Here is a 10,978-nt window from a genome sequence, read left to right on the forward strand (position 1 = left end):
AAGAAGAGGGTGCTCCACGTGTGGACGAGCCCTTCGAATTCGTGCTTTCAGTTTTCTAAGGGCTACCTCAAGCACCAACATAGTTACATTACACACCACCACCTTACACACTACGTCAGGGTGCCTTCTAGTATCAGAGGGTCGCAACTTGCGCCGGCGTAGAGGGAAAGCCGACCGAGTAATATGTATATCACGTAATACGTCAATAGATATTGACAGTAGCATAATGAAGGCATTATTCTCAGCACACTCTCGTAACTTCCGCCTTAGCTCAATATATTAAGCATCTAAACAGCACCGAACTATAAAAGTAAAATCTCTACGTCTCGTCAAACGCATACTTTCCATCAATTTCCCATTCAGATTTTTGTCGAATTTTATTGCCTGGTGTGATGTATCTGACGTGCACAAAGCGTTTGGTCAGATGATACTTTAACAAACACCGTAAAATGTTTCTATTTTTCTGTTGCAATATGTCAAACTTGTTCCGTATCTGGAAATAGATGACTTAAATCTAAAGCGTGGTTAACAAAAATCCACATATTGAGAGTTCAGTAAGAAAATTTTTGCAGTATGCTCTCATCTCTCGTGAGGTAACTGATCGGGTTTGGTGAGCAGACTGTAAGAGAATAAGGCCGGCCGGAGTGGCCGAGCGGTTCTAGGTGCTTCAGTCTGGAACCGCGCGACCGCTACTGTCGCAGGTTCGAATTCTGCCTCGGGCATGGATGTGTGTGATGTCCTTAGGTTAGTTAAGTTTAAGTAGTTCTAAGTTCTACGGGACTGATGACCTCAGATGTTAAGTTCGATAGCGCTCAGAGCCACTTGTAAGAGAACAAACATGACAGTTTTTAACGCTCTATGGACGGTGAGGACATGAGAGAGAGATGGAGCACTATCTCAAAGTGTACAATGCAGTGGCAGGAAATCGACTGAGAATATTTGAAAGCATTATCCCTATATTAGGCAACGGCCTTGCCGCAGTGGATAGTGGATACACCGGTTCCCGTGAGATCACTGAAGTTAAGCGCTGTCGTTCGTGGTCGGCACTTGGATGGGTGGCCATCCAGACCGCCATGCGCTGTTGCAATTTTTCGGGGTGCACTCAGCCTAGTGATGCCAATTGAGGAGCTACTCGACGAATAGCAGCGGTTTCGATCAAGAATACCGTCATAACGACCAGGAGAGCGATGTGCTGACCCCACGCCCCTCCTATACGCATTCTTCACTGAGGATGACACGGCCGTCGGACGGTCCCGGAGTCCACTCTTCGCCTGAAGACCGAGTGTTTTTTTATTTTTATTTTTTTTACTATCCCTGCATTTGTCTGAAGGTATTTAGGGTAGACATGTATAGCGTAAATATGGGAATTCGAACTCTACACCTCCCAAATACGTGTCCAGTGTCTCACCACTGTGTTACCTCGCTTGATGACAACGCAGGGCAATAATGCCATACTGAGACCCCATGTGCACAATTATAATACAAGTATAACAGGCATCTGCCACGAGAAGAAAGGTATTTCGAAATTGGTAAACTGAGCCCGCGATCTTTCGGTTGCCGTTACTTGTTTTAGCGATCACAACTGATTAACCTAGTAGGAAAGAAAATCATAGAAAGAAATTGTATGTAAGTATTGCGCTTTGGATAAAATACGAACCTGGTACAATACTCGTTCAGTAATACGGCAACATATCTAGCCATACGTAGCCCGCATGTCTGGGACAGCGAGCCCCATTTGTTCGATCATGAGATCTAGAACCTACGGTACTACCTTACTGAAAACAAATGTGTGTTTCAACGTCATGTATAATCTCGCGCTTAGATATTTATTGAAAACTACTGAATTTAATTTAGTGATATTCCAGATGATAGCGGAATAAGATTAGGGCTTAAAGTCCTTGTAGAAGGACGTCATTAGAGGCGGACCGCAAACGCTCGTAGGACAAGAATAGGGAAAGGAAATTGGTCATACTGTTTTCAAAGGAACCATCTCGACATCACCCCTAAAAGATTTAGAAAAAACACCGAGAAAATAGATCTTGATGACTAGCTAAAGTTTTGAAAGCCTCCCCTTATGCGAGACCAATACCATGGCCACTGGAATATCTAGCTTGGTTCAGACTGTCGTAGGTTATAAGGAAAGAGGCGGAAATTGCGGATGCGGCTTTCCACGACGGCAATCTCTGAAACATTTTTCTCGGTTTTCTTGCTGCGCTATGTTTGAAAATGGTATCTCAAGCTGTAGACGACTTACTCGTGTGTCATACTAAGTAAAATTGTATTGCTGCGTAAAATTTTTCTCAGAATGTAATCGTAAGTTAATCGATACGCTCTAAATGACGACGTGATGGACGAAAGATAACAAAAGCGTAATTACGAAAAATGTAATAGCCAGAGAAGTTGCGCATCGGTTCAAGAATGTGCCTTGTATTCAGTAGGATCAATTTTCCTGATTTAGGTTGTATGTTGGTTTCGCAAATCACTGGAAGCGAATGGCGAGATAACTTTTTAAGCAAAACCGATTCCCTTCCTCGCCATTGTTCGTTCCTCGGTGTCAAGAGGACATCCTTTTTCAAAATACCTGTCTTCCCAAGTTTTCATTAGACTGCATCCGAAAAAACTACGTTTGAAGGATTATTATGTAATAAGCAATCTGTTCGTACTGCGTGACGCGCGGCACGCTAGCCTGCGAGTGAGGGTCTGATACTCTGGCCAGCCTGACTTTGGTTATTAGGTGGTTTTTCACACTCGTTTAGTCAAATGCTAGTCTGATCCACAAATTTCGCTTCAGATAACATGAAGCCCAAGCAGTTGCAATAGTATGACACACAGAACAAAGTTTGCACGATTCACAGACAGGTGCCGCACACGACTTACTTCCCTTAGATTACCTTGATGACTATATGTCAGGAAAGGCATCCAGGCACATAGTCAGATGCAAATAAAATTTGCCAGATCCTGATAAAGCAGATCGCGTACTAGGATGGATAAATGCTAGGGAAAAGAAATACTTATGTAACAAGCTTTGAAAAGGATGCAGCGTCCCCTTCTGAATCGTGTCTGCATAAAAAATGCAGAAGTGAGTCTAGATACGTTACTTGAAATCATGTAGAAAACTATCTTAGCGTTGAATTTAAATATATTGCAAGCACAGTTTCATGATATTGCACACAAAATAAAACAGAAAAAAATTAATTTCAGATGACTAACTGTAGTACGCGCACGCCGGCATCAGTCAACGCCGTCATTCACTTATGTGGGATCATAGGTACTAGTTCAGTACAAATTCATTGAAAATAATGGATGTTTTCTTATACGTATGCATTTGTTATCAATATTGTCTCCGTCTTCCAATAACGAACATAGTAAACGAAGAACTGAAAAATATCTAGGCCAAGTTAAAAAGAAAAAAATCCTACCTTTTTGTTCCAGTCAGTGACCTTAACAAATTTCAAACCTAATTTCGTTTCCTGCAGGGCAGTCCCTGATACGAGTTTTCCTGCTGCAGTTATAACTAACTTTCGAACGGAATGATGACATATACCGGCGAGGGGAGAATACAGCAAGTTATAATAAGGTGCACACTTTCCTGTTTAACGAGCTGGTGTTTCTTTGTTCAGCTTGCACGCGGTTCGACGTTCCCGTGCTCCTTAAGTTCAACAACACGCATTGCGTAAGATGACATTCGGCACTTAAAGGGGCAGCAGGTGAATGTATTTCAAAGCGTTACCTTTCGCGGCGTGTACTGTCGCACACAGCTGTTGCAGAATCGTAGCTCAACAATAACGTACTTTTCACGATCTAGCTGTTATTATGACAGTAGGAAAATAATAGCACCAAAGTTTCATAGCTGAGCAATGCTTGCAGACGACGAGAGGGCCAAACGTCAGAAAATTCATTAAAACTGCTTTATAATCCTAAGATACAGAACAAATAGATCAAATATCCACCGTCGTTATATCAAATATTGCGACATAAAATATGAAAATATTTTTTCCATTTTTGAGCAAGAACAACTTGACCTTGCGCGATTATAGGAAGAAAAAATAACAAGTTAAACTGGTTATTTTACTACTGCTAAATGCTTTAAGTGGCTGTCGACATACACACCATTATAGTAAAAACTGAGAAAAGAAATATATTACAATATTTTCGCATATGAGAAGTAGTACAGTAGAAGTTAACTAAATTAAGAAACTTAGCTCAATGCAAAGACTGATATGCGGTAGCTCGACGTTTCCCTTCCAGAAACTGCATACATTTCCATGAGGTTCATTGTGTGGCTAATCTTAGCGATACCACTTCATTTATCCAGTTTGTGTCTTATCTCTTTCCTGTTCCTGTTTTGTCGAACGAAATTTGCAGTGTTTGAACATACTCTCGTTTGGTTACGATCTGAGTAGTCTCGGGGTAGCACCGGGCATGAAACTGTATATTACATGTACGTTACTGAGTATGGTCGTGTGTATAAAATAAACAGTTGCGATTTGCGATAAGACAGAGATTTCAACACTGATGAGCTGACTGTATGGACTAGAAGCCACAAATCAAATAAAAAGCATTGACGGAATCAGTATATTTCATATCGTTACAGCTGTTAATTGTTATTGATGCCTTTATTGTACAAACGGCAAAAAAAATCTTACGTAACTCTATCAGTTCGAAATTTCTGCATCATACAATTATTTTTGTCCTTAACGTCCAGAAGGATTATCAAAATCACCCTTACATCTCACTGTATACTCGTCTAACAATTTCAAATGTACCCATCTCGTCTCTGTAGCTAACATTTCTGTCAATAAAGTACTCTATGAAATATTTCAAGGAGAAACACCGAATCTTATGTATTATTCAGCAGGTTAGCCTTACCATCTGTATTGCGAGCGTACGAAGTACGTTGTAATCAGGAAACGAGGAACGTTAAGTTTCGAAGAGACATCCAGGTCAGTAGAGAAGGTGACCCGTCCTGCGTCATAATCTGTGAGCTATACCCCGAACACCTTACAATTTTTTTATTTTCTTGAGTATATTCATGGTAAGAGTTGTGTCTCAAGGAACAAATGAAAGATTGAATCTCGAGAATTTTAATCCAGAATCATGTACCCCTACTGACAAAAAAGACTGTTCAGAAACATGGAAAACATTAATTTAGCACCCAAAAATGCGATTCAAATTCCAGTTTCGAGTACTCCAGTCAGTTTCAGTTACATTTCTGTCGTACTCGAACCAAATTTTTAGACTGCAGTTTTGTTTCTGTGAGTAAATTTTTTAATTATTTCTTCATTATATCTTATTAAGATTTAAGACGCAATTTCATCTCTGCTCACCTTCATACCTGCAAATTAATAAATATATATGAAAGTAATACTCTGGTGCATGAGGAAATGTGTTAATTTTATTTTACAGAGACGACATGCACTTTCTTGGTTTTATGAATGAGGCAATGTTCCTATGAGGCCATGTTCACTTTGGCAAGACTGAATATGTCGTTCTCTTATTGACTTCGCTTTTGGTGCTAGAGTATGTGGCCGTTCATACTAATTTTCTCATTGCTACTCAGTGTCTGTTGACCATTGAACTTTCCATTATAACTAGACAATTAATTATAGATTAATCTAACATTATTTATCATTGATGGAGTCTGCTAGTGAGATGAATGAAAGTCTTATATCTTGATGAATAGCCTACGCCAAAACAAGTGCAAGAACCGGGACTGTATTCCCCCGAATCTTGTTATGAACTGCATCTTGTTTGAATCAAATAACTCAACAAGTAGAGGAGTATTCGCACTTATGAAATTCCTTGAAATATTAATATTGCCTTAGACCCGTACCTAACAATTCGCAAGTAATGTTCCTAACAACTAAACAATCTAAGCACATGTTAGAGAGATTTCGTCCGCCAATTTTTGTTTCCATGTTTTGGCCGCGAAAAGCAGCACTCTGGTTTCGAATCCAGGTTGGAAAAGTGGTTTTGATCTGTTAGAGCGCTTTATACGTTCGTGATCGTCAGCATGCTGCCGATTTTACTACAACTGTCACTACCAGATCAGGAAGAAAATGTTCTCAGGATTCATCGTTAGAGTGTGATCGATGAATTTTTACAATCTGGAGCACTTCCGGCTAGATTCTGGAAAACAAGAACGACGTTAATTTGTTCACAACGATATTCAATAAGATCTCAGTAGGTTTATTGTTTATAAAAACTCAATTCTTCACTCATACTACCAGCCTCTCATGACGACGTGTTATCGCTTGGTAAATATAGGTTCTCATTTTTGGCAACTTCGAAAGAGACAACCGAGAGAGGTGGCGTTGTGATGAAGTCTGTCAGAACTGAACGTCTCTATTGACGTCGACGATTATTTACACGTTAAGAAACGAAATTTTTCTGTCTGAGTCATTTTATTTTTAAGCACCAGCAAGTTCTCATTTCCGAACAAAAGGTTGTTTTTTTTCAACATGCAGATTAACGCCCGAGGTAATCACCTCTCTTGCCGTTGTCCTAGAACGACAGAGCTCCAGTAATTCCACAATACGAACAGCCCTACAAAAAATATCGGAAGGCTAGAATTTAACTTCGTCTGTAAGTGTAGATCATTAGGGCCGGAGACAAAGAGGTAGGTGGCAATTGACTTTGGATTTGTCGGAAGATCCGTCCCGGCATGTTCTACAACTGTCTTAGGGAAACCATGGAACAACTAAATGTGTATGCTCTCACAAGATTTCAACCCGATCCTTCAAAATACGAATCTATATCTCTTCGAGTGAGATGAATCACTGGGCTCGTATTCGGACAAACGTTGTCAGAGTCCTCATCCAGACGTGGTAAGTAACTTCTTAAAATTATGCTACGGTTCATTTGTTTCCTCTCCTTTCGCCAAACCAAGAATGTGTTTCATCTCTATTGACCTCGACGTAGACGAGACCTCCTCTTATTCCTTTTTCAATGTCTTAAGCCGGTCGCTAGGTTCGCCAGTGAAACATTATAACGTGCTCTAAACGTTTCCTATGGCTACTTTGAAGTATACGTTGCGGTCGCAATGAAGCTACGTGATTATTAATGTAGCGTGTTCAGTTGATCACGACTTGCAGCGAAACATTATCAAACGATTTCGTGTCGGAAGATGTATCCGAAATTCAGTCTCACTTACTGTCTAGATAAACTACTTGTCTTTTAAGGAAATTTAGGATCATTTGGACGCGAAAATAATGAACCGTACGTATAGATGGTTCCACCACTAATAACTTACAGCCTCTCGAAGTATGGCAGCGAAACAGATGGCCGGTACTGCGAGATGTTTGCTTAGAAAATATTGGGTTTCTAGCTCTACCTAAATATTTCATTCGCTACGCTAAGTAGTCCTCTCATAATTTCAACACTGGCGGCCGTAACACGTACTATAGCACGCAGACCATTAGCTACCGTATACTGCAAATAGAGGCAGCAGTTACGTGAGCGGTCGTGTTTACGCAGTGAAGAGGCGTATGCATTGCGCGGTACGGGAGCTGATAAAACGCTGGTAGCAGCCTCAGCGTCGCAGGACCCGCTGCCTGGAGCCGGTTCTGTTATCTTACACGCAGGGGTGCTTACGCCTTCTTCGCTCACGCTGAAACGCGATACTGTGTGAAACAGATTAGAAGCTGACAATACGTCCAGGTGATACAGAAGAGAGATACTTAAAAATACATTATAAACACAAAATTACTTTACTTCAAGATATCAGTGTGCTATGTTAACTGGTTAATTGTGTCTATCTCGTTTTTATAGTTCAACTTCCCAGTTATAGCCATCATGTGTCCAAGGGGCTCGAGAAAAGCAAAGAAAAAGAAGTTCATTCAGCGTGGAACAGTGTGTCACTAGAGTCTGAAATCAGTGAAGTCCAAGTAGGTACTTTATCATCCAACAAAATTTTTGATATTTTTCATATTTTTTTACTATGCATTATCGTTGATAATATTTTTAGGGATTTGGCTTAATAATAAAATAAGGTAGGCAGTTAGAAATTACCTGACTTATTACGTGTACATTTTACGAGATGACGATAGAAATTTCCATTTTTGCACATCAAACGTAAATTTGACTATTGAGAGCACTGAGAAAAGATTTATTCCGTTTCATTGTGACTCCGATGAGAAAAATTAAATATAGATGTTACATATACACAAATTTGTAAATTTGTGAGTCATTAAAGTTTAGATACTAAAACTATAGGCAGCACCAATGTTTTCTTCTTATAAATGATTGTGCTTATGAAAATCAGATGATATCAAACATCGCTACATTTACTTAGCTTCGAGCCGAATTTAAAAGTACGAATTCGCCATCATCAATATATTAAACGACTAACTCGTTTTAACGTGAACGTCAATACTCGAAATTATTACGACGCAAACAAAAAATGCCGAACTGATTGTATGGCCTCACTTGAAAGGAAATTTATAAAGCCAAACAAGCTTTTCAGTAAAAGTCTACTCGAAAAATAAGGAATCTGTTGTGAGACGTAAGGGTACCTCGATATAGTTCTTAGCAGCAACTCTACCGAAAAAATTCGGAGATTGGCCACGGTTAATTTCTGAGTATTTAGGCATAAGTGAGTTGTCGCCTCCGCTGTCTTGTCATAGAGTATTTTGACTTGTTACCACAATTAAAGTTTGTATCTGTATTGGCCTGAAAATATGTGCACAACTGTGTAAATAGCGTCAGAACATACTTTGTGTCTTGGATGAAAACAGACTTGCTCCATTCACATGTTGTTGACAACAGTAATGGTTCAAATGGCTCTGAGCACTATGGGAGTTAACTTCTGAGGTCATCAGTCCCCTAGAACTTAGAACTACTTAAACGTAACTAACCTAAGGACATCACACACATCCATACCCGAGGCAGGATTCGAACCTGCGACCGTTGCGGTCGCGCGGTTCCAGACTGTAGCGCCTAGAACCGCTCGGCTACCCCGACCGGCGACAACAGTAATACTCACTTCAAGTTTGCAAAGAGCACTGCTCGGTTCTGTCTCAGATTTCTTTTTTCAGGAGTGTTAGACTTATGTCAACTTTGATCGCAGCGATATGGATAGGTTTACTGGTGAAGATCCGAGCAACATGCGTCCGTGTATGGGTTGACTGAATGCAGAGGAGGAGCCTAACAACGGCGCTATGTTGAGCTGTTACCGCAGCGACGGCAACCACATCGCGATACTTTTGCATCTGACTCCTCTAGTATTGCTATGCGTTTTGTGTTGAACGTTTTGGTGATTGGATATTGCAGTTTTTTTCACTGTTGTGAAGGTACTTGTAACAAAAAAATGGTTCAAATTGCTCTGAGCTCTACGGTACTCAACTTCTAAGCTCATCAGTCCCCTAGAACCTAGAACTACATAAACCTAACTAACCTGAGGACATCACACACATCCGTGCCCGAGGCAGGATTCGAACCTGCGACCGTAGCGGTCGCGCGGTTCCAGACTGTAGCGCCTAGAACCGCTCGGGCACCCCGGCCGGCGTACTTGTAGCAGAAACAAAGGTAATTTGGGTAATAAACCGAATGAGTCGTTACTCTGTAAGAAGCCAGCGGGGCCCACGCGACTCTTATAACAATCTAACGCAAAATACTCCTAAATAACGTCCGTAATTTTGTCTGTGGCTTGCTGGTTCACCTTGTACCTTTCATGTGAGATAAGTCATGGCTTGTGACAATTTTGTGCTGACTACGGAAATTGTCAGCGTAACAAATGATGAGTAACAAAGAAGGTCATAACTGAGATATATCGTACGAGAGTTACAGAAGGCTCTTTATTTATTTGTGATGCAGCGTGTCGGTACGGACAGAGTATCTCTTGAGAAGGAATGAAGAAATTCAGTCGGTCATACGTGGTGAAGAAGAGGACATTGGCAACAATGGGAGCGCGAGCAGAGGGCAGTGGGAGTGGCGTCGGCGCGGACTCACCTGTGGCTTTGCCCATGTTGGCGGCGTGGCGTCGGGTCGTAGCACTAGCGCGGCGCGCGCTGCGCTGCCTCTTATAGCTCGCCCCCCACCCGCCACCGCACGCCGGCCGGCGCGCTCCGCAGCCGTGCCATCCTCTCGCCGCCGCTATTCAGGTTGCTTTTTGCACCTACGTCCGCAGCCCTTTCTTCGCCGGCGAATCTACACTCGGCGTCGGACGGATTCGAGGGTGGGTGCCGGATGCTACGCACGCCGTCGTCGTCCTGTGTTTGGCGGGCCGGTAGAACGCTGCATCGGCACTACTTCTGCCCTTACTGTTTATCGTCTCTTTCCCTGTCAGCATTTTTCTTAGCCATTCTGCACTGAGGTGACAAAAGTCGAGGGAGAGCGATTTGCACATGTACAAATCGCGGTAGTATCGCGCACATAAGGCATAAAAGGGCAATTCATTGGCAAAGCTGTCATATGTAAGGTGATTCGTGTGAAAAGGTTTCCGTACCACGGGAATTAACAGACTTTTAACGCGTAATGGTTGTTGGAGCTACGCACATGGGACATTCCATTTAGGAAATCGTTAGGGAATTCAATATTCTGAGACCCACAATGTCAACCAGATTTCAGATATTACCGCTCACCACGGACAACGCAGTGGCCGACGGCCTTCACTTAACGACCGAGAGCCGCGGCGTTTCCGTAGTGTTTTCAGTGCTTGCAGACAAACATCATTGCCGGCCGGTGTGGCCGAGCGTTTCTAGGCGCTTCAGTCTCGAACCGCGCGACCGCTACGGTCGCAGGTTCGAATCCTGCCTCGGGCACGGATGTGCGTGATGTCCTTAGGTTAGTAGGTTAAAGTAGTTCTAAGTTCTAGGGGACTGATGACTTCATCAGTTAATTCCCATAGTGCTCAGACCCATTTGAACAAGTCAAATTACTCTATAACAAGGCAGCGGAGGCCACAACTCACTTATACCAAAATAGTCAGAAATTATCCTTGGCCAACCTCCGAATTTTTTTCGGTGGAGTTGCTGCTAAG

At 42.0% G+C, this 10,978-nt stretch overlaps 1 protein-coding gene across 1 annotated transcript in view; it reads right to left on the bottom strand.

The window, feature by feature from the left end:
• LOC124721977 (aquaporin AQPAn.G) overlaps positions 1 to 9,981 on the bottom strand; it is a 168,627-nt gene extending 158,646 nt beyond the window's left edge. The window contains exon 1 of the mRNA XM_047247145.1: positions 9,949 to 9,981. Coding sequence (XP_047103101.1) covers positions 9,949 to 9,964 — 16 coding nt within the window. The 5' untranslated portion in view covers positions 9,965 to 9,981. The remainder of the gene's footprint in view (positions 1 to 9,948) is intronic.
• Between the last annotated feature and the right edge of the window lie 997 nt (positions 9,982 to 10,978).

The sequence above is a fragment of the Schistocerca piceifrons genome, chromosome X (assembly GCF_021461385.2).
Source record: "Schistocerca piceifrons isolate TAMUIC-IGC-003096 chromosome X, iqSchPice1.1, whole genome shotgun sequence".
NCBI lineage: Eukaryota > Metazoa > Arthropoda > Insecta > Orthoptera > Acrididae > Schistocerca > Schistocerca piceifrons.